At 35.3% G+C, this 26,480-nt stretch overlaps 1 protein-coding gene across 1 annotated transcript in view; it reads right to left on the bottom strand.

Annotated features, from left to right (window-relative positions):
* EFCAB7 (EF-hand calcium binding domain 7) overlaps window positions 1-26,480 on the bottom strand; it is a 50,426-nt gene that overhangs the window by 10,353 nt on the left and 13,593 nt on the right. The window contains exons 7-11 of the mRNA XM_065886388.1: window positions 18,069-18,210; window positions 13,939-14,048; window positions 11,463-11,620; window positions 10,456-10,589; window positions 7,952-8,100 (exon numbers count right to left, since the gene is read on the bottom strand). Coding sequence (XP_065742460.1) covers window positions 7,952-8,100; window positions 10,456-10,589; window positions 11,463-11,620; window positions 13,939-14,048; window positions 18,069-18,210 — 693 coding nt within the window. The remainder of the gene's footprint in view (window positions 1-7,951; window positions 8,101-10,455; window positions 10,590-11,462; window positions 11,621-13,938; window positions 14,049-18,068; window positions 18,211-26,480) is intronic.

Below are 26,480 nucleotides of genomic sequence, written 5' to 3'. Positions count from 1 at the left end.
GTACCTCATTGTAGTTTTGATTTGCATTTCTCTAATAATTAGTGATGTGGAGCATCTTTTCATGTGTGTGTTGGCCATCTATATGTCTTCTTTGGAGAAATGTCTATTTCTTTTTTAGGTCTATTTTTTAGGTATTTTTTAGGTCTCCTGTTTTTTGATTGCATTGCTTTTTTTTTTTTTTTTGATATTGAGCTATATGAGCTGTTTGATATTTTGGAGATTAATCCCTTGTTGGTCACATCATTTGAAAATGTTTTATCCCAGTCCATAGGTTGTCTTTTCACTTTGTTTATGGCTTCCTTTGCTGTGCATAGCTTTTAAGTTTAATTATGTCCCATTTATTAATTTTTGCTTTTGTCTCCATTACTCTAAGAGACGAATTAAAAAAAATATTGCTTCAATTTATGTCAAAGACTGTTCTGCCTATGTTTTCCTATAGGAGTTTTATGGTGTCATGTCTTATATTTAAGTCTTTAAGCCATTTTGAGTTTATTTTTGTGTATGGTGTGAGGGAGTGTTCTAACTTCACTGATTTACATGCAGCTGTCCAGCTTTCCCAACACCACTTGCTGAAGAGATTGTCTTTTCTCCATTGTATATCCTTGTCTCCTTTGTCAAAGATTAATAGTCTGTAGGTGTGTTTGTTTATTTCTGGGCTTTCTATTCTGTTCCATTGATCCATATGTCTATTTCTGTGCCAACACCATACTCTTTTGATTACTGTACCCTTGTAGTATTGTCAGAAGTCTGGGAGGATTATGCTTCCAGCTTTGTTTTTTCCTCAGGATTGTTTTGGCAATTCTGGGTCTTTTGTGATTCCATATAAATTTTAGGGTTATTTGTTCTATTTCTGTGAAAAATGTCATGAAAGGGATCTCATTAAGTCTACAGATTGCTTTGGGAAGTATGGCCATTTAAACAATATTAATTCTTCCAATCCAAGAGCATGGAATATCTTTCCATTTCTTTGAATCATCTTCAGTTTCCTTTACCAATGTTTTATAGTTCTCAGCATATAAGTCTTTTACCTCCTTGGTCAGGTTTATTGCTAAGTATTTAATTATTTGATGTGATTTTAAAAGGGATTTTTTTTCACTTTCCTTTTTTATATTTCATTGTCAGTGTAAAGAAATGCAACAGATTTCTGTATGTTAATCTTGTATCCTGATACCTTGCTGAATTTGTTATCAGTTCTAGTAGTTTTTGCGTGGAGTCTTTAGGATTTTCTACATATAGTATCATGTCATCTACATATAATGACAATATTACCTCTTCCCTTCCAATTTGGATACATTTTATTTCATTTTCTTGTCTGATTGCTGTGGCTAGGACTTCCAATACTATGCTGAAGAGAAGTGGTAAGAGTGGGCATCCTTGTCTTGTTCCAGATTTTAGTGGGAAGGCTTTCAGCTTTTATCATTGAATATTATGTTGGCTGTGGGTTTGTCATAAATAGCTTTTACAATGTTGAGATATGTTCCCTCTAACCACATTTTGGTAAGAGTTTTTTTAATCATGAATGGATGTTGAATTTTATCAAATGCTTTTTCTGCATCTATTGTAATGATCATGTGTTTTGTCTTTGCTTTTGTTGATGTGGTGTACCACATTGATTGATTTGCGTATGTTGAACCATCCCTGTCACCCTGGGATGAATATATTTGATCACAGTGTATGATCTTTTTTATGTGTTGTTAGAATTTTTGCCTCTATATTCATCAAAGATATTGGCCTGTAATTTTCTTTCTTGGTAGTGTCTGGTTTTGGTATCAGGGTGATGGTGGCTTCATAGAATGACTTTGGGAGTGTCCCTTCCTCTTCAACTTTTTGGAAGAGTTTGAGAAGGTTTGGTATAAGTTCTTCTTTGTATGTTTGGTAGAATTCCCCAGTGAAGCCATTGATTCTGGACTTCCGTTTGCAGGGAGTTTTTTTTTTTTTTTTATAGATTCTATTTCACTTCTAGTGATTGGTCTGTTCAAATTACCTATTTCTTTTTTTTTTTTTTTTTTTTTTTTTTGCGTTACGCGGGCCTCTCAATGCTGTGGCCTCTCCCGCCGCGGAGCACAGGCTCCAGACGCGCAGGCCCAGCGGCCATGGCTCACGGGCCCAGCCGCTCCGCGGCATGTGGGATCTTCCCGGACCGGGGCACGAACCCGCGTCCCCTGCATTGGCAGGCGGACTCTCAACCACTGCGCCACCAGGGAAGCCCACCTATTTCTTTTTGATTCAGTTTTGGTGGGCTTTATGCTTCTAAAAACTTGTCCATTTCTTCTTGGTTGTCCAATTTGTTGGCAAATAATTGTTCATAGTATACTCATATGGTTTTTTGTATTTCTGCAGTATCAGCTGTTATTTCTCCTTTTTCATTTATTTTGTTTATTTGGGTCCTCTCTCTTTTCTTCTTGGTTAGCCTGGCCAGAGGTTTGTTGATTTTGCTTACCCTTGCAAAAAGCCAGCTCTTCATTTTATTGATTTTTCCTAATGTGTTTTATCTCTATTTTATTTATTTACTCTCTGATCTTTATTATTTCCTTCCTTATGTTGACCTTAATTTTTGTTTGTTCTTCTTTTTCTAAGAAGGTGGTAGGTGGTAGGTTAAGTTGTTTATTTAATTCATTGTTGACCCATTGGTTTTTCAGTAGCATGTTGTTTAGTCTCCATGTAATCATTTTTTTCTCATTTCTCTTTCTGTGGTTGATTTCTAGTTTCATGCCATTGTGGTCAGAATAGATGCTTGAAATAATTTCTGTCCTCTTAAATTTGCTGAGATTTGTGTCCTAGTATATGGTCTATCCTAAAGAATGTTCCATATGCACTTGAAAAGAATGTATATTCTGTTTTTTGGATGTAATGTCCTGAAAATAGCAATTAAGTCTAACTGGTCTATTATATCATTTAGGATCTCTGTTGCCTTATTGATTTTCTGTCTGGATGATCTGTCCATTGATGTCAGTGGGGTGTTAAAGTCTTCTACAATTATTGTATTCCCATCAATTTCTCCCTTTATGTCTGTTAGTATTTGTTTTATGTATTTAGGTGCTCCTATGTTGGGTGCATATATGTTAATGGGTGTTATGTCCTCTTCTTGTATTGATCCTTTTATCATTATATAGTGTCCTTCTTTATCTTTCTTTATGGCCTTTATTTTACAGTCTATTTCGTCTGAATATTGCTATCTACCCCTGCTTTCTTGTCATTTCAGTTTGCATGAAATATCTTTTTCCATCCCCTCACTTTCAATCTGTGTGCGTACTTCACCCTAAAGTGGGTCTCTTGTAGGCAGCATATTGTAGGCTCTTGTTTTATTATCCAACCTGCCACTCTATGTCTTTTGACTGGTGCATTTAGTCCATTGACATTTAAGGTAATTATTGATAGATATGCATTTACTGCCATTTTAAACCTTGTTTTCCAGATTTTCAATTTCTTCTTTGTTCCTTTCTTTCTCTTTTTGCTTTTCCTTTGGTGGTTTGATGGTTTTCTTTTGTGTTATGCTTGAGTTCTTTTGTTTTTGTTTTTTGTGAATCTATTATATGTTTTTTGATTTGTGGTTACCCTGTTTTTCAAGTATGTTAACCCATTAGTATATCTACTTGCTTTAGACTGGTAGTCATATAGGCTCAAACACATTCTTAAAAAAAAACCCTAAATTTTCTTACTCCTCTCCGCCACATTTTATTTTGATGTCCTCTTTTTCATATTCATGTTTATGCTTTTGCTGTTCATTGTAGTTATCATTGCTTTCACAAAGAAACTGTTTTTCTGTGTAATGCCTGATTTGACTGTGATTTTCTCTTTCCTATAGATTCTTGTTTCTTTTCTATTTAGAGAAGACCATTCAATATTTCTTTTAGGATAGGTTTAGTATTGCTGTATTCTTTTAGTTTTTGCTTATCTGAAACATTCAGTATCTCTCCTTCTATTCTAAATGATAATTTTTCTGGGTAGAGTATCCTTGGTTGCAGGTTTTTCCCTTTCAGGACTTGGAATATGTCTTGGAACTCGCTTCTGGCCTGCAATGTTTCTGTAGAGAAATCAGCCTTATGGGGCCTCCCTTGTAACTAACTGTGTTTTTATCTTGCTGTTTTTAGAATCCGCTCTTTATCTTTGAGGTTTGCCATTTTAATTATATAATATGTCTTGATATAGTTCTGTTTGGGCTCATCCCGTTTGGGACCCTCTGTGCTTCCTGTACCTGGATATGTTTCTTTCTTTAGGTTTGGGAAGTTTTCAGCCAAAATTTCCTCAAATACATTTTCAATCTCTTTTTCTCTTTCTTTTTCTCCTGGGATCCCTATTATGCATAGAATGGCTTGCTTTATATTATCCTATAGGTCTCATATATTGCTTTCTTTCTTTCTTTTTTTTTTTTTTTTTTGCTGTTTAGCTTTCTGTCTGCTGTTCTGGTTGGGTGATTTCCATTATTCTGTCTTCCAGATAATTTATTCGTTCTTCTGCATTACTTAGTTTGCTATTTGCTGCCTTTACCTTGGCTTTCATCTCAGCAAGTGAGTTTTCTAATTTTAATTGGCTCCTCTTTTATAGTTTCTAGTTCCTTGTTACAGTGATCTGCATTTCTATCAATAGGCTTTCTTAATTCCTTCAGTGTTTGTTGTTGCTTTGTTTTGTTTATTTTGGCTGCACCATGAGGCTTGCAGGATCTCAGTTCCCCAACCAGGGACTGAACCCAGGCCGTGGCAGTGAAAGTGCTGAATCCTAACTGCTAGACCACCAGGGAACTCCCCCTTCAGTGCTGTTATTACCTCCTCTTTGAACTTGGGATCTAGTAGACTGGAGAGGTCTGTTTCATTGTTTGTCCTTTCAGGGACTTTCTCTTGTTCTTTTCATTGGGAGTCGTTCCTCTGATTCTTCATTCTACTTATACTTCTCTGACTCTGAATTTAGGAGAAACAGGTATCTACTGTGGTCATGAAGGGCTGTTTTTATGTGGGAGTATTCCTGTGTAGCCTACATGAGTCTAATAGTTTTGGTGCGAGGGCTGTTTTTAGTATGGATGCCTGCCACATTTTTCCTCAGTGTGTGCTGGCTGTTATCCCCTTGATAGGGGGTGTGATTGGACTTGTGGTGACCAGTGCCTTTACTGGATGTTGAGCAGGGCCTCCTCTTTGCTCTGTGGCTGTCATAGCCCTGTCAGGGTCAAGGTCTGCTCTTCAGTTGTTGAAGTAGAAGTCCCCAGATCCATTTCTGAGCTGTGGTGTGGGGTAGGTGGGGTTGAAGTATCTCTGCTGGGAGAGCCACTGAGTATTCCTCTGTGGGAGCTGTCCACAAGGTAGTGTGCTCTGGTGTTGTGTGTCAGTTGTTGTGTGCTCACAAAGTACACTGTTGTTGGCACTGCCCTCTGCCCCACCTCAGCCATGGGATTGCAGGCAATCAACCCGTATGTCCCTCAGGTACTGTGTTCATAGGCACCAGGACCCACAGTAGTCACATATAGTCGTGCCTCTGAACCCACTGTGGGGACTAGGGAATCAGCGCAGACCCTGGCCCTGCCTTTGCATGTGCGTGCCTGCAAAGCCCACAGCTGCTAACTCCAGACCTGCCCCAGCCATGGGAGCACCAGTAATCCTCACAGATGTCCCACAGGTGCTGAGCTTACAAAGGTGCTGGCAGCATACATCCACCAAAGTTGCAAAGCCTCTGGACAAGGCTCAGATTTCAGCCCGGCTTCTGAAGTCGAGCAGCCCCTGGAGATTGGCTCAGATTTCAGCTCTGCCTCTGCATGTGGGCAACTGCAGCTTGGTGCTCCCAGAGCTCATGGAGGTGGAGCTGCGCCTGCTGTGAGGTCACTGAAGAATGAGGCTGCTAGTGTAGGGCCCTGCCCTTCCCTTTGCATGCATTAACAACGGGGCTTCTATGGCGGACCTAGGCTTCATCCCGTGCACACCCCCATTTGTGGCCCAGGCCACACTCCAGCCCCTTTGGGCTGTCTCCATGCAGCCAACCCCAGTCCCCTCCCCAGGTCTGTCCGCTGAAGCCCGAGTTTCAGCACCCAGTCACTGTGCACACCAATAGATGCGCATCTCAGGCTGGAGTGTTCAGCAAGGTGGCCAGGACCATCCGTGCTGTTCTCTTTCTGCTCTGCCTGCTGCAAGCCTATTGCTGCACTCTGAGCCTCTGAATCTCCCTTTCTGTCCCGGCTGATCTCCCAGCTGGTGAAGGGGGTTCCCAGGGTGAGGGAACCTTTTCTCTTTCACAACTCCCTCCCAGGGGTACAGATCCCATCCTGATTCCTTTTTATATTTTCTTTCATCCTACCCAGTTACGTGGTGATCTTTCTTGGTTGTATGAGATCTGCCAGTGTCCAGTAGGTATTCTGTGAGAATTGCCCACATGTAAATGTATTTTTGATGTATTTGTGGGAGGAGGTGAGATCCACATCCTTCTATTCTGCCATCTTGATCTCTCTCCCCAGAAACTTGTTTTAAAACTGTTCAGTTGATCTGCAACAACTCACTTCAATAAACACACTTTTGTAAGTCAGCCAGTGTTGGCTCCTCACTTTTGAAAGTCAAGTAATCACAGACAGACTCATGTAAATAAATATACCACTGAGTGCCAACCAGTCAACAGTCTCACCTGAGTAACCATGCTTCCCCAAAACACTTTATAAATAAGATGAACATTCTGCTTTGCATAGAGAAACTACACCTGACCAGATAGCTCTCCCTTGTAGTAAGCAATCAATTCATTTTTGTCTTTTTATTCCAGCTACTGAGTGGTGGTCTCATCATCCTTTGACATTTTCACTGTATAAATTATTTTTTTTAACCTTTGGAACATTCAGTGATATGAATATATTACCTATTCAATAAAAAAATAAAATTTAAATAAAAAGATCTTTGTCTCAGAAATCCTTCTTGCCAATGACTTCAGAAGTCAACGACATCAGCAAATGTTATAAAATGTCTTAATTTGCTCTTAACTAATTCCTTTGTTAAGTGAAAGCATGTGTAGCAGACACAATATTATTCACAGATTAGATGCTGATTTTGCACCATGCTTAAAAATGTGAGATTCACTAAATGTTAGGTTAAAGTAGGATGTAAAAAGTTACTGGAACTATTCACCTCTTATTAATAGAAATGGCAAAAAAAATTACAGAGAACTTCTCAGAAAACAAATTTATGAGGAATGTTAAATGATGTCAAAACTAGGAACTAAACCAAAGACTCAATACACCCAAAACTTAAAATTTGTTGGTGGTAGTGTTACCCTCTGAGGTTGATTTATTTATAGAAAGGACAGATACTATTTTTAATTTATAAACAAATGTATTGTTATCTAATTGTGTGGTCTAAAACTATTAAATCCTTTATTCTAAACTTTATTAAAGGACACAAAAAGATACAATTTAAGAAATAGGCCTAATTTTTATTATTCCTCTGGTTTATTGTGAGTCTTATTCAACTTTTATACCTTATCATGTTAATAAATAATAATAATGATAGCTAATACATACACAGTGCTTTCTATGAGCCAAGTGCTGTTCCAAGTGTTTTACAAATATTAACCCAAGGAGTACCTCTGTAAAAAGATCAGAATTCCAGTTCTCATCCAGACATATTCTCCTTATTATATGAGAGCCTTTATTCTATTAGGACAAAGAGTCTCTGAATAGAAATGAAATTTTAGCAACTCAAATAGCCATCGCCAATTAAGAAATATAATTTTTTATATTACCAATCTTTTTCCTGCACATCATATGCTCAAACTCCTGTTGTTCCTGAATTACTTAAATGTTGGCAGTAACTAAATTTCAGGTAAGAACTTGTATAAACTAGCAGAAACATACTGTTGTACCCAGGATTCATTCACGTATTGAAGTTCAAGGATTTTAGAGCCCAATTCAAAAGTCCTGTGTCAGGAAAATGCTCATGGGGTAAAATATTATGTACATTAAACCCACTGAAAAACTTCAAGATTGTTTTACCTCTGTCAGTTCCAGAGCTTTATTGTAGCCCATTGAGTGCAGAGTTACCCAAAGGTCATGAGGATCTCCTTCTCCATCATAGGCTTCCATTAGATTCAGATTCATAAAGCCCTGTCTTGTTAGTTCATTCTTCTTTGTATCGAAGTTCTCTGTCAAAACAACCAGAAGTTTCTTTCTTACATAATTTAAAAATTCATACACTTACTAAAATGTCTATTATATATTAGTATTCACAAATGTTTATTTTAAAGGAGGCCTTAGGAATCTGTGAGCACTACAAAAGTGAAATAAGAATGACTCAAAACATGTTTGAGACATACTGTTCTAATTTTCCACAATAAGCACTGTCACAGTGCATGATTTAGTTTTTCAACAAGATCTGAAGTCAAAAATATATTCCAAAATCAGAGGAAACTTTAATTTTTCTGGGTAAATTCCAACCTGCCTGCTTATCTAAAGTATATACTGACATATATTTCAAAAATTAGTATATGTGCTGCCAAATCCAGCGGTGTATTTCAAAAATTAAAATGCTTCTTATATATTTGCCACTTAAACCCAAATGAATTTGATGTAATACCCCCCAAACTACTGGTGTTTCAAAAGGGAAATGTGGATGGTGCCAGGTTTAAGGAGACTGCTATATTCTAAACTGCTTTAATTTTAACTGAATTGTCCACTGGTCCCTAAAAAACTGTTAGATAATGGGGAACACTTTGGAGTCCACGAATGTCCCAGACAAATCTAAGTACCCATTTTAACATTGTTTATAAGCATAAATTCATGAAGAAATATCTAGATATATATAATTCCTGACTGTTTCTATAATATAGACAATAAACAGCTACTCATTTTAGATTACATTCTGTTAATTGTCCTACAACAAAGAAAGATCTTATTTTCCAACTCCCATCTGTAATATACCCAAGGAAAATGGGTACTCTTATTTGAGATATCTCTTTTGTACACATTACTGTGAGAAAAGAGGCAGAGACATAACTGCTTAAAACTGGTTGACTGATTAATACTTTAAAATGTTCAGAGTTTGGAAAGTGACTCATAACTTTTGTAAGGAAAAAAAGTAAATGTAGATTAAATTAGATCATAGAAAGACATGGTAGCCACTAAAATGGAAGCTGGAGCTACTAAGTAGAAAAGCAAGATAAAAAAATTAATATTTGATATATAATACAAAGAAATTATTACTTTCAAGAAAAATGTACCTAGATACTATGCTATAGAGACCATCAATAATCTACTTTTAAAACTTAAAATGATCAATTCTCCATTAAGTTTTTAAAGTTTATTAATACCCAACTTCAAGACTTACATTAAAGCTACAGTAATCAAGACAGTGTGGTACTGGTGACAGATGAGACAAACAGATCAGTGGAATAGAGAACTCAGAAAATACTCATACAAATATATTCAACTGATATATGACAAGGGAACAAAGAGAATCAAAATATTATATCATTAAAGTTACAGGATGATTACATCCTCCTAAAAATAATACTCTATTATGTGTGTTATCAATCTTGTTAATTGAAGTTTACTATTATAAATCAATATACATTTCTTGTTACTGATTACAGTATATAAACTGTCAGTTAAAAAGAGATGTATTTTTAAAAACCTTTATATTAATAATATTTCTACCTTACTTGCTGTTTAGATAAACAGACTTATCAGACTCCCCTCTGGCTCACTGACTGCCAAGCTTAGACCATTTCAAGAACCAGAGGATTAGGACACATTAATACCCCAGTGACAGCAACATGTGAGTTAATCTCTCTCCTGACTGCATTCTAGCCTCCTCAACTTCTTGTTCTGTGATCTATAGTTGGCTGTGGCTTTCTGGCTTTCCCCTTTGACCTTTTAGTCCTTGGCTTAAATATACAAGCTCTAGCCTCTTCCCAGACTCCTCGCAAGTGACAACTGACTTCGCCTCGCTCTCAGTATTTTTCTTTGCCTATCTTAGCATTTTTGGCTTTTATACGTCCATCGATGGACTTTCTTAATTCAACTCAAATACAAAAAACAAAAGAATTCTTAAGATATATAAACGACTTCCTGGAAACCTCTTAATTTTTAGTAAAACTCTAGCCTATTAGCTCTTTGCTGCCCTCTCCTGGGCGCAGTTTGGTTCTCTCAACCATTTCAGTCCCTTTGCTATCAGAGGTAAGACAAACTTTTTTACATTCTAAGCTCCAAAGAACATAGAAATTATGATTAATTAATTCACATTTTATTTTAACTTGAGTACTACACCAACTACTAATTTAAGGAAAATAAATGTTTAATTTTTTATGGTCTACAAACAATGCTACTACTTTTAAACTGTCCCAATTGCTATAATATTCCATGGAGAAATTTGACATTTCACTTCTTAAGGATGAAAGGGTGTGTGTATGTATATATATATATATATATATATATATATATATATATATATATATATATATATGTTTTACATAACCATTAAGAAAAAGAAAAGTGCTTACCTCTGCAGACAGCCCAAGCATCTTCATCACATTTCTCACCACTTGTTCTCAGTTCAAAAAAATTATATTCTTCAAGGCTGAGAAGACCATTTCCATCTAAATCAATCACTTCAAATATATCTGATAAAGTTGACCTAAAATTACAAAAAATAGCAAATTATTTGTCTCTAAGGCAACTAGACTGAAAAAGGTTTCTATGAGGATAACTTTCAAAAGGAAGTAATATAAAGGCATTAAACAATATTTGTAATGATCTTATCTACTAAACAGAAACAGATTCACAGACACAGAGAACAGACTTATGATTGTCAAGGGGGAGGGAGAGTGGGGGAGGGTTGGATTGGGAGTTTGGGACTAGCAGATGCAAACTATTATATATAGAATGGATAAACAACAAGGTCCTATTGTATAGCACAGGGAACCATATTCAATATCCTATAATAAACCATAATGCAAAAGAATAAAATAAAAAACAATATTTGTGAATGATAAAATTAATGTATCCAAATACATATGTTACTCAGTCTAGTATTACATGACATAAACAAGTTTCCAAAGCAACCCCAGCATGTCAACAGGTAGTAGGAACTCAAAGAGAAGTTCCCTTCTTCTTTTCTCCTTTGTCCATCTACTTTCTTCTTCCTCTCTACCTGCAGCCAGATCTTACTGTGTACATGTATGGTATGGGAGAACTACCCTATTTGGATTTCATATTTGATAGCTATCTAAGTCAATAGTGCAACTAGCAGGACTTATTTCTAGTGGATGAGAAGTCAGTAGATACGCAACTAAAGTTGACTTGCCAAATGTATGGAACCCAGAAATGAATGGCAATCCCAGACCTATGAGTAGAAGGTCACTTTCAGATGCCTAGTGGATGAGTTGAGCTATTGATTAGAATGTGGGGTTGGGATTTGCAGCTAGCCAAAGGAAAGGATGGAAGACAGGCTACTGATATATATCCAGTCTAGATGTTATAGCTCTTAACTTTAATAAACAAAACTTACCTAAATTCCTTTGTGAGAAATAATTCCCCTGTTTCATCTCTATATACAAGTTGGGCTTCTTCTGTTATTGGTTTTATTTCTTTCTTTAGCCTGCAGCCAGTTGTGGAAGGAATTAACCAGTAAATTCCAGGTCCTAGTTCACCAGTCCACCCAAACATCTTTTCCAAAAGCATTTTAAAAACAAACAAACAAACAACCACCATGAGTCTTAATGACTTTTAATCTTTCTTATGAAAGGGAAGCATTAGAAACAGTTTCTTTTTATACCAATATTCACCAATTCTATTATGGTTCTATCAATGTTTTATAGGCTTCAAAATCTTTTTGTTAATGGTAAGGCTAATAATATTAGATGTAGTACTTTATATATTTTAAAAACAAATGCCTAAAGCTGTAACAGGTTAGATGTTATATAACTTCTAAATCTTCCCAATAATCTTCAAAGATGTTTTTTATGCAAATATTTCAACAGGAAGCAAAGAGAAAAATCTTAGAGGAATTTTTCTGGGTTATAGTTGCCTAATTTGATTCAAATATAAACATATGATTTGTAATTCAGATTGCTATGACACAACATAAAAATTAAATATATTTTAAGAGTTCACTATTTGTATGAATTAGCCATATTTGTAAAAATACAATTATGTGGACAAAAGCACTGGAATTTTACTACTATTTATGTAATATGGACTATAAAACAAGAAGGCAGAGTCCCAGATAAACCTACCTTATACAAAATTCTTTTCCATCACAGGATATTTATAATGAGTGCCAAGACATTTGTATAGGAAAACATTTTATTCTCCTGTTCTATAAGAAAAAGCAAAATGGCATCCCTCTATGAACCTTCTAGGTGCTTTCTGGAGCCCAATGCCTTCCTATAAAACCTAGGGATTGTCTCTGTCAAATATATTAAACCTAAGCATTTCCTAGTCGTGTATAATATCTAAGCAAGTAGCCATTTGCCCTTCAGCACAGAATAACCCTAGGGAATTCTGTCTGGTATTGTGTCTAAAACTCCTTTCCAATCCCAGGTTTACTTTAGGTCATCCTGGGGACTCATATACAAAACAAAGTTGCTCATCCAAATTCTGGGTTCGGCCCTATTTCTACCCTCACAAGTCAGAGGAACCATAATCATCCTAAAGTGACCATGTCCTATTTTGATAAAAGAAGGAATCCAATAAAAGTGAGGGCCATTTTGAAAACTAAAGATTGACCAAACCCATCTTTTGGAAATCATAATCTTTTAGATTGGCCAGATGTTGACTGATATCCAGGAATGAAAAGTAGTTCTTGCTGTTTCCTAATATATATTATCCCTTGAACCTCCCTTATCTCTACATATAAACTTGAACTGCCACAGTGGTTGGCAAATGGAAAGTCTTTCATGGGCACAAAACTCCTCTTAAAGAAAATAATTGTGAAACTAAAACTAAAAATCCTTTGTAAATATGACATATTAAAGATAAACAGAGGCCTATAGGAAAGAGGTAAATAGAAACTCATTCAAATTTTATTATAGGCTTGCTATGTACTAACATTTTTATACATGTAATCTCGTAAGAAAGTAATTTTAAGCAAAACAAAGTGGGAAAGCTATTGTTTTAGACAATGCTTTATCTTGAATTTAACTTTAGTCAGTTTTGAAGAACAGTTTAATCAAAACATTAACTGCTGTCATTTTATTTGTTTCTTGCCTATAACTATTCTTGTCTGTTGGAAGCCAACAATAAAGACTTTTATATAACATTCCATCAGGGAAATGTTTGTCTGTCGTTGGGCCTATATAAAGATTAAATATGATATTGCAGTAAGCCCTTGAATAGTATTATTCCTGTTATTGTGTAGCAGATATATTTTGTAGTCCTCATAAAACAAATAGCCACATTTATGTATCTGCCTCACATATTTGGCCTCTGAGTAAATATATAATTAGAAAAGATCAGAACAACCCCATGGGCAACATATAAAATCATTTGAAAGCATTTCTTCAGATCAATCTATTTTTGGACCCTATGAGTCAAGCCTGAGGATAGTAATCTTGAAGTTTTTCTTTTTTGCAATAGTAGTATAAGTAAGACAAACATCTAGAGGAACTTTTTCAAAGCCTTGAATTTCTTGTATTTAGGGGAAAAAAATCCACTGGCATCAATCATTTTTATTGAGTATAACAAAAAAAATATTCATATGTGGGGTATCAGGGCATTAGAAAAGAGGAAAGTGAAGTATAATGTCACACTTATAAGTTATGAAGCCAAAATGGCCAATCAATCCTCAGTTTTTAAATCTCAGCAAATAAGAAAAAGTCCTTCACAATTAATAAAACATATGTAATATGAATAGTGATTACTGTATATACCTTAATTGGAAGGGAAGATAAAAAGTTTTAAAATATATAAAAAAATGATTATTTTCCTCAAACTTGAGGTCATACTATATTTTTAACTAAACATTAGAAAATAAATATGTATACCTCTCTATTTCGTAGTTCAGTAAAACACATGAGCTGTAGATTTGCTTGACTCTCATTTTCCTTAAGAATATACAGGGCAGTATCAACTGATAACCAAGGGGATGGTTTTCCTATAAACAAAAAAACCCAAACATCTTAAAATAAGCAATCACTACTTACTCTTTCCTATTTAAAAAAGTAGTGGTTTCTTTCCCATTCGGATTTCTTTTTTAGAAATACACATCCATTTTTATAAACATCATAGCATTTGCAATAAGGCATATACCTATACACAATGAAATTGTTAGAAACATTCTCTATATACACACTTTCTGAAAATCATAACTTTTCTTAAACTCATCAGAAAGCTAAGGTTGCAAGGTAACCATGTAGGCTGAAATCCAAGGACAAACAAACCCTTTTAAGAAGAGAGAAGATGCAAGCACTGGCTTACCTGTAAAGGAGCACAGGAGGAAGAGATGTTAGACATCATCTATATGCTGTTAACTCCAAAATTTGTATCTCCTGCTAGGACCTTTCCTCTGAACATTAGACCCATATACCCAACTGCCTATTTGACATTTCCACTTGGATTTCTATGTCTAAAACTGGCTTTCCCAAACATCTGAAAAAAAAAAACAAAACTGTCCATCTATACTCTTTTCTATCTCAGATAAGAGTAACTCATTCCTTCCAGTTGCTAAAACCCCAAACCCTGGAATCATCTTTAACTTTTCCCTTCTCTCACATATCATAACGAAGCCTCAGGAAATGCTATGGTTTGACCTTCAAAATATATCCAGAATCTCTACTTCTTATACCCTCTACACCCCAGTTCAAAGCAACACCAGTCCCCTCTTAGAATTCTGCAATAGAGTCCTAGCTGGACCCCTTGCTTTCTGTACCTTCAATCTGTTTTCAATACAGCAACCTGACTGCTCTTGTTAAAATATGTCAGATTATGTTCCATCTCTATTTAAAAATCCTCTAATACAGTTGAAAGTTGGAAGAATGTTGCTTCCACCCTAACAATGAGAAAAAATGCATGAAATACAAAATTATAACATTTCTTGAACCTGTCAGAGCTGAGGTCACAGGACAACCAAGCAGCCTGAAATCCAAGGAAAGACAGACCCCTCCAAGGAGAGATGAGATGCAAGCACTGGCTTATTGGTGGTGGCACACAGGAGAACGAGATGTCAGGTGTATAAGTGGAAAAAAAGAGAGAGCAGAAGAGATAAAGATGGAAAATTATCTGAAAGTAATGAGACAACAAGCCATAAATCTAAGAAACTCAGAGAGCCGTTAGTAGGATAAATCTAAGAAACTCAGAGAGCCGTTAGTAGGATAAATACCAAAAAGATAAACACAAACAAACAAACAACCAAAAAACCTCCCCAAAACTCAAAAACAGCATCAACAACAACAACAAAAAACCCCAAAACACCAAGACACATATTCAAACTACTGAAAATCAAAGATGAAGAGTAAATCTTGATGGCAGCCTCCTAAGGGTTCCTCTTTTCTCTCAGAGTAAAAGTCCAAGTTCTCATTATGGCAAAAAACAAAACAAAACTCTACCTGATTTTTGTCCTTGTTTCTCCCTGTCTTCAGCCCCTACACTCTCTCCTTACTTACTTCAATATACCAACTCTAGCCACCTTGTTGTTCTTCTAACACCAAGCACACTCTCACCTCAGAGCCTCTGAACAGAGGATTCCCTCTACCTGTCACTTCCTCCACTCTTCACCCATCCCCTTCCACCAGCCTACATCCACAAAACTTACTCCCTTGCCTCCTATGGAAGACAGCAAAAATGGCCATCCCTCTCTGTATCCACAACCCCTTGCAATGTGACTTTGTAGCTCTTCCATCAAGATATCAAATTTATTTCTCCACCTTGTAAATCTGTACTTGCCTTTTGACTTGCTGTGCACAACAGAATGTAACAGAAGTAATGTGCTGGTTCTGAGCCCAGGCCTATGGTGCTTCTGCTTTCTCTCTTAGAGTCCTGTTATACCATAAGAACAAGTCCAGGCTAACTTACTAGAGGGTAAGAGACTATAAAAGGCTGAATCAAGTTGTCTCAGCTGAAACCCATACAAAGGAAAGGGCCCAGCCAAGATAAGTTAAAGCCAGCCACCAGTTAACCTGCAGCTGATCAAAGATGCATGAGTAAGCCCTATAGAGAAAAGCCAAGCCCAGCTCAGACCAAAAGAACTGCTCATAAGCAAACAAACGTTTAATTGTTTAAGCCACTGAGTTTTGGGGTAGTTTGTTACACAGCAGTTGATAATTAATACACCTCTTTCAAAATCTGCTCAAATGTCAACCTCTAATGAAGCATACACTAATACTCCCTTTCAATGGCAACTCATATTCCCTCGTATTCACAATGCCCCTTTTCCTCTACGTTTTTCCCATAGCACTTATCACCTTCTAACACACAATGTCATTTACTATTTATTATGGGTTTTTTTTTTGTTTGTTTGTTTTGTTTCTTTGCGGTAGGTGGGCCTCTCACTGTTGTGGCCTCTCCCGTTGCGGAGCACAGGCTCCGGACACACAGGCTCAGCGGCCATGGCTCACGGTCCTAGCCGCTCCGCGGCATGTGGGATCTTCCCGGACCGGGGCACGAACCCGTGTCCCCTGCATCAGCAGGCAGACTCTCAACCACTGCGTCACCAGGGAATCCCCTACTATTTATTATGTTTATTATTTATTGTTTATTTCCTCCACTAGAATGTAAGTTCATAAGGGCAGGGATTTTGTATTTTTTTTTTTTTTTTGGATTTTGTATTTTTTGTACTCTGATGTATCTGTATCTTAAGCACCTAAAATGATACTTGGTTTATAAGGTCTTCAATAAATATTTGATAAATAAATGAAAAAAAAATCTTCTTCATAAGAATACAGAGAATAAACAACTACATTGAATTTGCAGACCTATCTTGATACTTTTATCTGAAAAATGACTATTGTAATTGTCATTTAGAAGTATCAACTACCAGGGCTTCCCTGGTGGTGCAGTGGTTAAGAATCCACCTGCCAATGCAGGGGACATGGGTTTGAGCTCTGGTCTGGGAAGATCCCACATGCAGCAGAGCGATTAAGCCTGGGTGCCACAACTACTGAGTCTGCGCTCTAGAGCCCATGAGCCACAACTACTGAGCCCGCGTGCCATATCTACTGAAGCCCGCGCACCTAGAGCCCGTGCTCGGCAACAAGAGAAGCCACCGCAATGAGAAGTCCACGCACCTCAACGAAGAGTAGCTCCCGCTCGCCACAACTAGAGAAAGCCTGCGTGCAGCAACAAAGACCCAATGCAGCCAAAAATAAATAAATAAATTTATTAAAAAATTAAAATAAAAAAAATTAAAAGTATCATTTACGAAATGTTGTAAGTGTCCTACAATATATACAGTGAAAACTTTCAGAATCTCTACTTTAGGAGGGAAAAGTAATGTAAGTGGGGAAGAATCCTCTAGTAAGTAGATGTTTATATGTAAACATAATAAAAGAAAAATAAAGATTGATACTTAGAACAATAACATTAAAAGGATATCTAGGGAAAGCACCCATATAGCCATTTTTCACTAATTAAAAATTATGTAATAACCACTGTAGACACTAGGAAATTATTAATTTTTATCTAGCATTGATGTATAGAAAAAGAATATTACCAGGGATATGAAAATTATTAATAAGGATTGTCTAAGTCATATGACATGGCACTTTGAAGGTATTCAAAAATACCTGCAGTTCATATTTGTCCCAAATTATGCTCCTATAGAAGTTGTCTCATGCATATTAATTTAAAAAATTGATAAATGGATAAAGCTAAGGACTTATTAGCAGATAAAAAGTTAATTCTATGTCAAAAGGAAACCAGGTAACATTTTGTTCTCATTTTTAAATAAATTAAAACAAAAATACTTTAAACATGTCCAAAACAATTTACTTTCTTTGCATAATATGACAACCCAGTCGATGTACAAACGACTTTCTTTAAGTGTATTGCAATATGTAACCACATGTTTCTTAGGCAGATCATTTTCTTCACTAACTAGAACCATCAAATACTTACATAAGTATTTTCAAAGTGGGCATAAATTGATATTTTTTTAAAAATACAGAAAATTTAAACTTGCCTTCAGCTTGACTCAGGTTTAATGGCTTAATTGTTAGATAAACCAGGGATCTCTGAGCTATTTGCATCCTATATTGATGACTAATGATTTCACCATCTTCTTCTAAGAAAAAGCAACCTTTTGATTGTACACAACGCCACTCCTGAAATGAAGGAAAACTTTTTTCAAACAATATTTATTACAAGTTTCCAGCATGAAGAGCAATGAGAAAAAACCTAGGGAACATATAAAAGAAATGTCAACTAGAGCCAGTGCCCTCCAGGAATTTGCAACATCATTAAGAGGCAGCATTTAGATAACAAAAAGTTAGGAAAAGATATAATGGAGAGGAGAAATATGAAAAATACAGTTAATGAGAGCTGGAAAAGTACTGAAACAAAGTAATAAATGAACATGCTGCTGCAATAATCAGGGTGAGATTAGTGCTTAGAGCATACTAAGAATGAAGAAGTAAGGATTGTTAAAACTGATATGTTGAAAGAAAAAGTGAAAGGACTTTATATTTAAAAGATAAAGTATAATAAACCAGAATAATTGCTTCAAGTCTAGGTAACTAAAAGACTGAATTCATTTCACAGCTATAGCAAAATGCTGATAAATACCAGTTTTGAGAAAGACCTCTCTATAAAATTATCTCTACTACCTCTTGGTTTCAAATTCCTTCTCCTAGTTCCAAACAAACATGCTTACATGTGATCTCATAACTAGAACTTCATAACAGGTTTTACTTGAAGATGGCACTTTCTGCAGAAAGTAAAGGATTCTTTGTTGAAGGTATGAGAAATTGTTCCATTACCATAGATGTGAGCAAAAATGCTTTCCACTTTATCATTAGTAGGCTTGCCTACCTATAAGACATATTTCTGTTCCACTCCTAATGGCTTCCAAAAATAGAATATTAATGAGGTTTTGAAGTGACTATATAAAGGATGATTTTGAAAAATTATCTGTTAGTATATTTAAATAATAAGCTCAAGGCTTTAATAATATTAAGATAACAACTGAAAAGGCATGCATTAGCTATGTAACAATAATATCAAAAATATTATTAATCCTGGGACTTCCCTGGTGGCACAGTGATTAAGACTCCACTCTCCAATGCAGGGCGCCTAGGTTCAATCCCTGGCCAGGGAACTGGATCCCACATGCATGCTGCAACTAAGAGTTCATGTGCCACAACTAAAGAGCCCACGTGCCGCAACTAAGGAGCCAGTGAGCTGCAACTAAGGAGCCAGTGAGCTGCAACTAAAAGGAGCCCACCTGCTGCAACTAAGACCTGGCACAACCAAATAAATAAATATTTTTTAAAAAAATATTATTAATCCATTTTAGAAGGATTTACTATGGCACTGAAGAGTCAAGAACAAACATTATTTACATTGATATTGATATCTTACTCACATTTTTAAAGGCTAAACTATCTTAACATATACTTACACACCACTTTTCTACTATGTAAATTATAATTACATTTATATTTTATATTATTTTACTGGTACCAAAATACATTTAAAATTAGAAATTTAAAAATAAGGAAAAAAAGTCCCCATAGTTCTACCACCCTAGTTTGATTCTTATGTAATCATTCCTAATACTGACTTTATATAAAAACCTATTTTTTACATTCTAATTAATATTATTTTATGTCCTGCCTTTTTCATTTAATGTTATATCTGAAACATTGTGCTATTGAAAAGGAACAAAGTTGAAGAACTCACATTTCCTGATTTTACTACAAAGCTACATTAATCAACACAGTGTGATACTGGCATAAAGACAAACATATAGACCAATGGAACAGAAAAGATAAACCAGAAATAAACTCTCACAAATATGGTCAAATGATTTTCAACAAGGGTGCCAATGCAATTCAAATTTCAACAAACGGGGCTGTGAAAACTGGATATCCCTGTGCAAAATAATCACTTTGAACCCTTACCTTATACCATAAACTAAAATTAACACAAAATGGATCTAAGACTTAAATGTAAGTACTAAAATTACAAAACTCTGAGAAGAAAACATAGGGCAAAAGCTTCATGACATTAGATTTGGCAATGATTTCTTGGATATGACACTCCAAAAGCATAGGCAACAACAAACATATATAGATAAACTGAATTCATCAAAATTAAAAAACCTGGGCTTCCCTGGTGTCACAGTCATTGAGAGTCTGCCTGCCGATGCAGGGGACGCAGGTTCGTGCCCCAGTCTGGGAAGATCCCACATGCCGCGGAGCAGCTAGGCCCATGAGCCATGGCCACTGAGCCTGCGCGTCCAGAGCCTGTGCTCCGCAACGGGAGAGGCCACAACAGTGAAAGGCCCACGTAGCGCAAAAAAAAAAAAAAATTAAAAACCCTTTGTGCATCAAAGGACACTATCACACAGTGAAAAGGCAACACACATAGTGGGAGAAAATATCTGCAAATCATATATCTGAAATGGAGTATTATCCAGATTATACTAAAAACTCCTACAACTCAACAACAAGAAACCAAAAAAAAGAAACCAACTAAAAAATGGCCATAGGGCTTGAACAGATATTTCTCCGAAGAAGATACATAGATGGCCAATAAGCATATGAAAAGATGCTCAGCATTATCATTAGAGAAATGCAAATCAGAACCACAATGAGTTACCACCTCATACCCACTAGGATGGCTAATAAAAAAAAAAAAACAGACAATAACAAGTGCTGACAAGGACGTGGAGAAATTGGAACACTTGTGCATTGCTCATAGGAATGTAAAGTGAAGAAGCCACTGTGGAAAAGGTTTGACAGTTCCTCCCCAAAAATTAAACATAGAATTACCATATGATCTAGCAATTCTACTTCTGGGTACATATCCAAAAGAACTGAAAGCAAAGACTCAAATATATAAAATGTCCATTGACGAATGGATAAACAAAATATGGTATATACCTACAATGGGATATCATTCAGCTTTAAAAAGGAATGAAATTCTGACACATGCTACACATGGGTGAACCTTGAGGACATATGCTAAGTGAAGTATGCCAAAACAAAAGCAAAAGGACAAATATTGTATGCTTTCACTGATATGAGGTAGCTAGGATGGTTAAATTCAGAGACAGAAAGTAGAACGGCATTTGCCAGGAGCTGAGGGCAGGAGGAAATGAGGAGTTATTGTTTAATGGGTACAGTTTCAAGTGGAGGTGATGAAAAAGTTCTGGAGATGGATGGTGGTAGTGGTCTTACAACAACACAAATGTATTTAAGGCCACAGATTCATACATTTAAAAATGGTTAAAATGGTAATTTTTATGTTCTGTGTATTTTAGCACGATAAAAAAAAAATTTTGCTAAGCAATATTCAAATTTTCAATTTAACTGGCTCTTTTATTACCCATTGAGTTTATATACCATTACTTAACTATTTCTAAAGTGTTGGACATGTAGGTTATCAGTATAGATAATGCTAAAATGAATACTATTTTGTCTAAATGCTTTTCTTCTGATGCATATCCTTTGGAAGAATTTCTAAGCAAGAAGTATGTGGGGACTTCCCTGGTGGTGCAGTGGTTGGGAATCCGCCTGCCAATGCAGGGGACACGGGTTCAAGCCCTGGTCCGGGAAGATCCCACATGCCGCGGAGCAGCTAAGCCCGTGTGCCACAACTACTGAGCCTGCGCTCTGGAGCCCACGAGCCACAGCTGCTGAGCCCATGTGCCACAACTACTGAGGCCCACATGCCTAGAGCCTGTGCTCCGCAACAGGAGAGACCAGCGCAATGAGAGGCCTGTGCACCCCAGGGAAAAGTAGCCCCCACTCACCACAACTAGAGGAAGTCCGTGTGCAGCAACAAAGACCCAACACAGCCAAAAATAAATAAAATAAAAATAAACAAACTTTTTAAGAAGTATGTGTATTTTTAAGGCTAATGACATATGTTCATACCGCTTTATAAAAGTGATGCAACTTTACAGTTGTGATAATTTGATAATTTGTTATTACCATAACTTGGTCAGTAGTGTTACCATTAAAAAATTCGTTAGTGGTTGGGGATGCTTTCTTAAGCTAGGTGTGAGTACATAAAATATTCATTATAGCATTACATATATTTTTGTATATGGTATTGTTAATGATTTTTTACAATAATTTATATTAACGTAATAAAATATAATAAATTAAAATGGTATTGTAATGATTTTTGCATTAATTTCTCTAATTACTAGCAAGGTTGAACATTTCCCCATGTGTTTATAATTTTGTCTCCTTCTGTGTGAACTGCCTATTTATCCCTTATCGTCATAGATCTATTGTGGACTTGGTATTTTTCTTACATATTTTAATAAGTTATTTTGATTATTTTAGGTATTAATCACCTTTGTAAACTTTGATGCATGTATTTTCTCTATTTCCTTTAATTTTAGCTTTGGTTATTTTTCAATTATGTAAGTTTTCCATTTTTATATTCATCTTTTCTTTGGAGATTTCTTCTTAAACTGAATTTTAAGAAATTATCATTATTGCTAAACTATTACTCAAGCTTTTAGTCAGTCATTAGTCACATGCACTGTCACACCTTTGGGGTATAAAAGATATGTGTACTGGGCTTCCCTGGTGGCACAGTGGTTGAGAGTCCGCCTGCCGATGCAGGGGACACGAGTTCGTGCCCCGGTCTGGGAAGATCCCACATGCCGCGGAGCAGCTGGGCCCGTGAGCCATGGCCGCTGAGCCTGCGCATCCGGAGCCTGTGCTCCGCAATGGGAGAGGCCACAACAGTGAGAGGCCCACGTACTGCAAAAAAAAAAAAAAGATATGTGTACTTTTAATTCTGAGAAATTAAAATGTGACCTTAAATTATTGGAATTCATCTTCACAAGTATACTGCCCATGACAGAAACAAGTCATTATACATGATATTTCAACAACATCCCTATAAGACAATATGGGGTAGATATAAATTAGTCATTTTAATAAACAGACAAATTGAGATACCCATAGATTATATGGGTTCACAGTTATACAAGGAGTTTGTAGAAATATTAGGTGTAGAGTCTAAGACTTCTGGATCAAAGCTTTACCATTAAATCATGTTTCTAAAAGAAAATATACTCAAGGTACTAAATTCAAAATTTTTATAACACAATGAAGTTCAAAGTTGGGCTTGAGTCAAAAGTTCAACTGTTAATGATGAGTAAGAGTATGTACAGACTTTCATTTAGCCTCCCTGTAAATCTCTTGGATGGGAATGTATTATTGACTAACAACAGATGCTGAAATTATTTCAAAGCCAATTGTCCTGAACATAATCAACATGACCTTGGACGATGATGACTGCCACAGATAAGAAAGGAAAGATACAATCATATGGAATTTTGAGACAGTTTGAACTAAGATTCTGACATCAAATGGAAAACACTTAAACTGTTTTCCTTTCAATCAATTTTTTAAAAATAATTATTTATTTGGTTGCACCAGGTCTCAGTTGCAGCAGGCAGGCTCCTTAGTTGCAGCACACATGGAATTTAATCTAATATAACTTATGAATATATTTTTTACATTTACCCAACTGGAATGGTAAAGGATACTAGTTTAGAATTACAGAATATTAAAGGTAGAAGTCTAAAAAGCAATTCAGTCAGACTTCTCTTTTGACTGATGAAACTCTGAAAAATAAAATGATATGCTTAATTCTCGTTGCAATCAATTCTCGTTGATTGCAGAACCAGAGCTGAACCTAAGTATCCTTACTTTCTCTCCAAACTACCAGCTATATTCAAAAATCTTTTTTTCCCCACATTTAAATATCTGCCATGATTTTTCTAAAGCTAATGTTTTTTAAACTTCATGTTTATAAAATTATCATAAGTATGATAACTCATTATCATTCAGAATTATACATATACTGAAGTGTTAAGATAAACATAATTATTTGGTTTTCTTACTAAAAAAATGTAGATTTCAGTAGCTAAAAGATTTCTTAAATTTGTATTGGAACCATGGGTATAGCAGCCTCCTACTCTCCAGTTAAAAAATGTTTAAATGAAACTAAAGAACAATGTACTTTGCCTGGTACACATAGTGAAAAGTACTTGTGGCATTTGGGAAACTCAAAAATGGAAGAGTTTCTCCATGTGCTTATGGTATCTCTGGCTGATAGGAGATGCTTTATAAAATTTAGCTGGGGAGCGAATTAAGTATTTTTATTAGACGTCTTTCCTAAGTTCCAATTTTAGAAAAGGTACAGGTAGAAGGGAATTTACAAGTGTCTTTGAAAGACAATCACTCTGAATACAACACATGGTTAATAAGGCTGGAAAATGGTAAGAAAACAGCTATTATTAAATAGAAGAAAGCCTATATATTATATATATCAACCAAACTTCAATGTGATAATCAGTTTACTTTGAATATTAAATAACACCACTAGGAGAATTTGTAGCTCTCTTGTTTGAAAGGAAGAATTCAAATTCTTAAGATCTGTCAGAGTTATTAAACACACAATGCTTATTCAACCCCAAATTTACTTTAAAACAAATAGACTTACAATCACACAGAGCTTTTTCTCTAGGACCTAGACTAAAATGTTATGAATTAAAAGGAAAAAAGTACTGACAAATTGGCTGGCTCATTCAAATAAATCAACTTGAAAGGATTATAGATTAAGTTGACAGTTTGAGTATTATGAGAAAAATGGAAGAAGGTTGAGTTTTTTAAAAATTCTGAGAATGATAGAGTAAGAAATTCCATGTATGAAATAATTTTTGACAATATAAAGCAGAAATAAAATAGTAGCTTGTAATTCTTATATAGGGCATAAGGTGGTGCTATATTCTACCAATTCAAGTAAATTCATATAAAAGGAAAAAGAACTGTTAATTCATTTGTCATATACAAATATTATTTATTTTCATTCACAATGCATAAGGAAATGCTTAAAAGCATAAATTAAAAATAGTAAAGTTGAAAATTCTAGCTCTCAAAACCTAAATATATCAGTAAAGTTACATTTTTCTTGGAACACTGTAGAGAACATGATTTGTTTGACACACAATTCTGTATTATTAAAGTTTTAGGTGAGGTAGAATTATTAAGCAGTAGATCTGCCATAGACTTAGTCAAAGGAGGAACTTCTATGTCATCATTATCATCATCATCATCACGTTGTTTTCTATAAAGATACCGTACGTCACACTATAAGAAGGCTATTTACTTTTTGTTAAGTAGGTAAACAGACTGCTATTGAACTTTTTGCTATTAAAGAATTTTAAACTGTACATACTTAAAAACTGTACATACTTAAAAACAGGAGGTTAAATAGATGATTTATAAGGGGAAAATTTGACATAGATTGCTCACCTAATTGACAAGTTGAATTGATCATCATTTTGAAAATGAGAGACTTTTATAAGAAAATTACTCTTTGGAGCCTTCACAAAAATTAAGTTAGACAACCATCTCAAGTCTAAAATGTTTATATTTGTATTGTTTTACATATATAGACATATATAACCTACATGTTACACAACATATTCACATACAACACATATGTTGTATTATATATATGTTACACAACACATATATATGTAAAATATATGTAGACATAGTCTAACTAGGAATCTGGATATAGTATTGCAACTCTGGAGCTTACAACTCATGGCTTTCTCTAATTTTAGTCATGACTGGCAACTGAAGCTATATTTCTCTCAAAGAAAAATTTCTGACACTCCTTGTACATTATGAAACCTAAGTAAATGGAGAGAATTCAGGATTAAAAAAAGAATAGTGATACAGTACCTACATATGGTATACAGAAAGTAACACATGTATAGTCCCTGTGAAGGTCGTACTTTCCTCCCATAATTCAGGTCTTTTACCATTTGTGTAGATTTATGATTTAAAATCTGGCTTATGTGTACCCCATTACAATAATTTTCTAATTTCTGAAAAGACCTTTCTTTTCTGTCCCGATTCCATACTTCTCCACTCCACATGAAACTGAGCTACCCAAACTTGTTTAAAATAGATTTAAAGTATTTGAAGAAAATTAATTTCATAATTCTTTTAGTAACTTATTCTATCAATCTCAATTAAAACAAATTATACAATAATTGTATTCCTAACCAAGTACTTCTTAGAGTTGTTGTGAAGCTTAAGAAATATATAAAATTTAAGAAAATTTTAAAAATAACTTCAAGGTAAAATGCAAACAAAGAACTGAATTCTGCTGAATAGCAAAAGGATCACACATTTTTTAAAAATATCATTTCAGCTCATCTAAGAAATATCAGTGAGTACAAACAGTGGGCAATATCAAGATCAGAAAAAGGACATAAAGTCAGGTAAGTAATACGAAAGCTATGAAGTATTTCTAAAAGACATTAAATTTTATATGAAAGTCACAGAATTTATGAGTTGACAGTAAACCATCTTCTTTTAATCAT

This window comes from Phocoena phocoena, chromosome 1 (genome assembly GCF_963924675.1).
Source record: "Phocoena phocoena chromosome 1, mPhoPho1.1, whole genome shotgun sequence".
Taxonomy (NCBI): domain Eukaryota; kingdom Metazoa; phylum Chordata; class Mammalia; order Artiodactyla; family Phocoenidae; genus Phocoena; species Phocoena phocoena.
Note: the sequence above shows the minus strand (reverse complement) of the source record. Positions and strands in the feature narration are given on the sequence as shown.